General features: G+C 44.9%; 1 protein-coding gene across 5 annotated transcripts in view; it reads right to left on the minus strand.

Moving 5' to 3' along the window:
* The window catches only part of LOC105702008 (patj homolog), a 49,019-nt gene extending 43,227 nt beyond the window's left edge, over window positions 1–5,792 (minus strand). For 2 of the 5 annotated variants that reach the window (XM_012429196.1, XM_012429195.1), the window contains exons 1-5: window positions 5,649–5,792; window positions 4,930–5,004; window positions 4,455–4,837; window positions 4,223–4,348; window positions 4,030–4,145 (exon numbers count right to left, since the gene is read on the minus strand). In XM_012429196.1, the coding sequence (XP_012284619.1) occupies window positions 4,030–4,145; window positions 4,223–4,348; window positions 4,455–4,837; window positions 4,930–4,945 (641 nt within the window). In that variant the 5' untranslated portion in view covers window positions 4,946–5,004; window positions 5,649–5,792. The other 3 variants (XM_012429193.2, XM_012429194.2, XM_023432822.1) reach the window with 3 other exon arrangements.
* Window positions 5,793–6,000: the final 208 nt, after the last annotated feature.

The following is a 6,000-nucleotide window of genomic DNA, read 5'->3' on the forward strand; positions in this document are numbered from 1 at the left end:
CCTTTGTCCTCGGTCGTTTTGACCCCGTGAAAATGTACGTGAAAAACCCCCTCCAAGCCCCGTTGATTGTCCTCCCAGAAGTCGTGATAAGCCCGGAAGAAACCATCCGCGCAGAAAGAACACCCGGGGGATGTTCCCCGGCCTCGGAGGTCCCTTTGACCCCTGAATCAAGAGGGGTTGCAAAGCTCCTCGAAGCCGCCCTCGACTTTGCAGGCAAGTTTTCCCAGTTCTTAACAACGAACAAGACGAAATGTCATCGACTTTGTCTCACCCCGTCGAACGGTCCCGACTCGGGCGAGGAGTAACGACGAGGTGGAACTCTGCGCGGCGTAAAATGAAACGTTGTTAAGTGAAAGGGGATATTTACTGCTCTCTGTAACGAGGAGTAACGAGGGCCGGGCGCAATCGAAAAGAAAGCAGCGGGATAATATTCCGAGAATGCGAAGCCGCGCTCCTACGGGGAATGAAAGCCCCCGATTTGAATTCAACGGAAAGGGACATTTCCCCGACAGTCGTTCCTCCGTCATTTAAGATTTCGCCCTGCCACCCCTTTCGCCGGGCGTAAATAGCGCAGCAACTACCGGGGGAACAATCCTTTGAAAGCCCTCCGACGGGTGTACGCGAAAAAGTTTCTTTCTCATTTTTAAAGCGAAGCCGGGAAGGAACCTTGAAGTCGAACGACAAGGAGCACCCCGGCGACAGTTTCCACGAGAAGTTACCCCCGAGTGAACCTCCTCGGCAGATTTAAAAAGGAAAAATGATGAGCGCATTAAAAATGACCGTCACGAGGCGAGTGCACTGCCTATTATTCTTTTTTTCATCCTTCTTTCAATCCCACAACGTAACCTATTTAAAATCAAGCCGCAAGGATCGCGTCATCATATTCGAGGGGGTATCTCAAGAAGAAAATGGGAAATTAATTATAATCCCTAGGATATTGTCCTCCCTCTTCAATGACCTAAGGAGCTCGTTAATATTTTCTAGAGACCGAGCACATTAAAATGAGAACGTGCGAAACGAATGAAGTTCCAGGAGCATTGTTATTAATTTCACGACACAATAACCCTTTCCTGCCACCGGGGGAGCCCCGACCGTATGAAATCCCATTCGGGCGAACTTTATCCCGGCTTTGAGGAGGCTGCAGAAAACCCAAGAGGATACCACCCACGTACACAGGGGGTGTATACCGACATCCCCCGTAGACGTTTCCCCGGCTTCTCGAGTTCGCTCCTCCTCGGGAATACATACACCCTTTTGTTCCTATAGTGCGTTGACCTACCACCGCGAACGTCTGCGGCGAGTTTCAATATTTCAGTGGACTCCTCGGAGGCTGGAATGGACAGCTACCCTCGAAGGAGATCGATTACTTCGAAATCGAGGAAGAAGCAACCCCTGGCCCGGAGTAGCTTCGAGGAGCGTCCTCTGACGAAACGCTCGATCGACGAGAAAAAACGCTCCACCCCTGGTTAAAGGGATGTGAAAGTGGCATCCGAAAGCTCAATCGTCCATAAAACCATCCCATGAACTGGGTGTCTCGTCCTTTCATACTTTAAAACATGAATATGTAGACCCCTAAGGGTAGGTCCCGAAACTCGAGAAATTTCATTTTCTATAAACTATTTTTAAAATACCTATAAATTCGAAAAGAATTGAAATTTCATGAATTTCGGGACCTTCCCTATAGTCTCCCTATTCACGTTGTAACGTTTCAAACTATTCGGTAAACCGAGTTGGGAGAAAAGTTTTATAAACAAAACCACTTCGACGCCACTTTCACATCGCCTTAAAGGGAAAGATCAAGCTTCCCAAAGAAAATACTAAATGTATCCGCAATAACGATCGTCCATAGTCACTTGGGACAATTTTAATTCCCTGAACATTTGTATTATTTTTTTTCTTTTTAATCTGGATACCGATTGGGAACGAAAAATCAATTGGAAAAAATGAAAGGAGAGATTTAAGGAGAGAACCACCAGCGGTCCCATTGTTCCATCGGGATGGCGCGCTTCTCAGCCGCCCAATTTTGTCTATAAAATCGAATTTGATGGACCGTAATGGCACGTTCGAGGTATTCGGCATTGCATCCTTTTTCCACGGTCGGGCACTTTTCACGACTCCGTTCCACGCTCCAGTTGGCGATGCACGAATCGATGTCGCCTTTAAAGGCGCTCGCCGGCATTTACGGACCAATCGTTCGGCGGTAATTGCATTTGTGCATCCTGTCGACAGCGAGACCTCTTAAAGCGTTTGAACTTAATCTACTGGAAGCCACGAAACGTGAAATATTTCCGTTAACAACCTGGAATTATATGGGATTTAATGGAAATGGAACGTGCGCCTTCTCCACAAACCGCGAACGTCATTTTCCACCTTGACCGTGGTTCCGGTTCCAACAATTACTTCTAAATATGAAAGAAAAAAAATAAATAAAAACAATTACCGGAATACTTATAAGCCTCATGTTCCAACGTCGCAAAGGTACGCCTGGATATGTCGAGAAATTAGAAAAGAAAAATTGATCCGCGCACGTTTTTCGCGTTTTCGCACATCCACCGATAAAGGATTGGGGTCGGAATTATCGACTCGGCTGGCAGGGTAAACCGGGACGTAATCAAATCATTGCAAAGCACCATTATACCGATTCGTTGATCGATGCAGTTTTCTGAATAGCGGTAGCGTCATAGAACTCACCGCGTGATAAATGAAGTTTACCGTGCAGCCGAGCCTGGAGGATAAAATCGATCGCAAAAGGGTTCAGCAAACGAGGAAAAACGCTCGAGGTTTAAACAGTGATTGGGATCGCCGTAAGTGTTTCACTCGCACGACCTAGTTAGATGCCTCCTGGTGCGTTAATACGACGGATTCGACGCTAAGCCCGGGAAAGGGAGAGTTGGAGTGCTCCGATGAAAAGGCAGGAAAAATCACGAGGATAAATATTCAGAGCGCAAACGTTTCGGAGGAATACAGACCGGCGCGTTTCCTTTTATTTCCATCTGATTGCAAAGCCAACGCGAAAGATCGGAATTATATAGAGAGAACTTCCCAGCCGAAGCTCGCGACCAAATATTTGCGCAGTCCCGAAAGGCGCTGCGCAAATTAATCCTCGGAAAATTTTCCAGAGGGCTTCGCCAGGCGGAAAAATCTGAATTCTATGGAACCATCTACCAAGGACCCGGAAAATTGAATCCAACGCTCTCATAGAATCTTACGTACGGAGTAATCGGGAATTCGGGATCGATCGTGAACTCCAATGAACGTCAATGAACATCAATGAACATCGAACGCGTTTAGGTCTCGCTGTCGATTCTTCGATTTCGGGGATGCTGCAAAACGTGCCATTTAGAATTTAATGTCCCACTTTATAGAGATATCGGAAGCTTCACGGGCTTGACGTTTTTTCCTGCCTGAAAAGTCTTTCAGGTATTATGCAAAAACGAACCTAGTGCCTTTACGGCGCCTCCTCGCTTTACAGTGCAAAGGTGACGCGGTCCTTTGACCACGTCCTTGCGCGCTCCACTAAGCTCGTCAGAGCACTTTGGTAAATACATACTTACTTCAAACGGTCTGTAGATAAGCGCATAGCAGTAAAACGTCGCTCGAGACTCCGTTAACCTAGTTTTAGGGGCTGCGGCTCGAAAAACTCCAATTTTATGGCGTTTGCCAGTCAAATCACCGGACAATCTTTGCCGCTTTAGGAGACACATCGATCGCGGCTTCTTAGAAGCTGATTAATCAATATTTACGCTCCACTTTACATGATAACGTTTGAACCATTGAACCATTCCAATGGCAATGAATCGTTTCGTTTAGAGAAAATAAATAACGAATCTCCCAACATCGAACGCTCGTAAATGTGGAAAAAGAAGTAAAATGAACATTCCACTGATAAGAGCTATAGCGTTCGTCATACCTGATATGTTTAATGGGAGTAGTCTAAGTATGCAGTAAGGCATTGGAAAATCATGTGGAAGTGGGACAAATCAATCATTAACCGTTCAGCAAAGATGGCGGTAATCCGTTTAAACTCACCAGCCTGCAATGCCGTTGGGCTGTATTTCTTGAAGGAAAATGCCGAGTTCCCCTTTATCTTTGCTCCGCAATCCTACGACGCTGAATCCAAGACTGGTGCCCTCCGGTTTAAATAACTGAAAGGAAAATGATTTTTAAGCTTATACCATTAAGATATGCATGAATTGAGAATACATTTAAGTTAATTTAATACCTGCACGGTGTAGACATGTCGTCCTTTTGAAGCAGCTTTAATGACTTTCTGGAATTCCTTGGCATATGTCAGAGTCGTTATGGGAGGCATGCCGACATCGTCCGATACCAAGCTCGGGCTTGTAACCTGAACAAAGTAAAAAATACGATATCGTATAAGTTACGTTGCAAAATATTGATATAAAAAAAATTGCAAGCCTACTATCTGTTATTTAAGGATTTAAAAAATTCACCTGAGCACTGGTGTCCTCGCTGCTGCTGTGCACTAACTGAGCGACCGGTACTCTCTGATCCTCGAGTTCGCTGCTGTCTTGATACAGATCCTGATATAAATTCGGTCCCATCGGTTGAGCAGGTGTAGTCGGCAGTGATAGTTCCAACTGCCCACCAAGATTAATATCAAAATCTCCTGGTAAAATCGAAGGATGCTGACCAAGTTGAGTGTTCAACTCGGTCAATGAATCCTGAATCGTAACGATACTGCGAAACACTGGATCCTCCAGCAAGGAAAGAAGAGCTTTCAGATCTTGGCTCGTATGCATCTGAAGCTTCGGGTCGTCGCAATCTTCCATGCGCTCCTGAATATGTTCCAGTAAATGGAGAGCGGTTGATATATCTGAATGAAACAAGAATATAAATATAAAATGAAATTTTCATCACCTAGTGCTTCACTAATTATCCGTGCAAATTTTAAGTAGTTACCCATACCTGCACTTAAAGACATTTTGATCTTCCTTTTGTTGTCGACAATTACAAACGCTAATAGATCTTAGCTGCTAAGCACTGGAAGAACAGATACCAAAAATTATTATAGACCTGTATCCCTTAAAGTTAATTCCCTAAGTGGAATAAAAAATCTACAAGGAAGTATTCCATGCAAACGTTCAATCCAAAGAAACTGTAATCAAAATTCGAGCAGAAATAAAAATCTTCAGGAAATCAATATAGACAAGCATGACCTTGGCGATTGCAATTCGCATGCGAGTCCATGTTTGCTAGTATTTTATCGTAGAACTGGAGGACGTAACACATGGACAAACATGACAAACAAGGAATTAGCATTTAATTAAAATTACGTGCAACATCAGAAAGTCATGCTAGATCGATTTTCAAAGAGACGCTTTGAACCAACAAGAGGAGTTTCCAGCATCTACCTCTTGAAAGTTCAAGGCTATCAGACGTCGGAAAACATTTCGAGAATGCAACGTTGAAATATCACAAGTAATCATGTCGGAGCATTCGTGAAATTCCTTTTCCACGATTCCACGAACTAGCCCAGAGAACATTACATAATTATCATATTTCCGAAGTACACGAATGCAGCTTACATCCGTGCAAATGCCTTCCGTCATTTCACACACACACGAGGGAACTACTTGCGCGGCAAATGCCGTTTTATTGGGCACCATACAGCATATTGCACTCACACTATTTATACTTCGCGATATTCTCTGCCCGCTAGATGTGCAAGTGTACGCATCATTCCTGAGCATCGACCAAGAATTCCTAAGGGATTGACGTTACTTGATTTTACGCTCGTGACAATTCGGCCGGGTTCGGGGCAACTCGTTCGAAGCCTACAATACTAGATAGAGTGGAAGGCAGAGATGAGTTGGGAGAATGCTCACGGGCAGAGTCGCGCAAACGTGTCCTATGCTGCCCCCAGGTGGAGGATCTGAGTGGCTCACGTATTCGTGATGGTAATACCATGCGGCATTTGACGGTGGCTTACCTACGCTTACCGACACTGCTCGCTTTTGATGGTAAGGGAAAAACACT

This window comes from Orussus abietinus, unplaced genomic scaffold (genome assembly GCF_000612105.2).
Source record: "Orussus abietinus isolate OABI.00-Male unplaced genomic scaffold, Oabi_2.0 scaffold22, whole genome shotgun sequence".
Lineage (NCBI taxonomy): Eukaryota > Metazoa > Arthropoda > Insecta > Hymenoptera > Orussidae > Orussus > Orussus abietinus.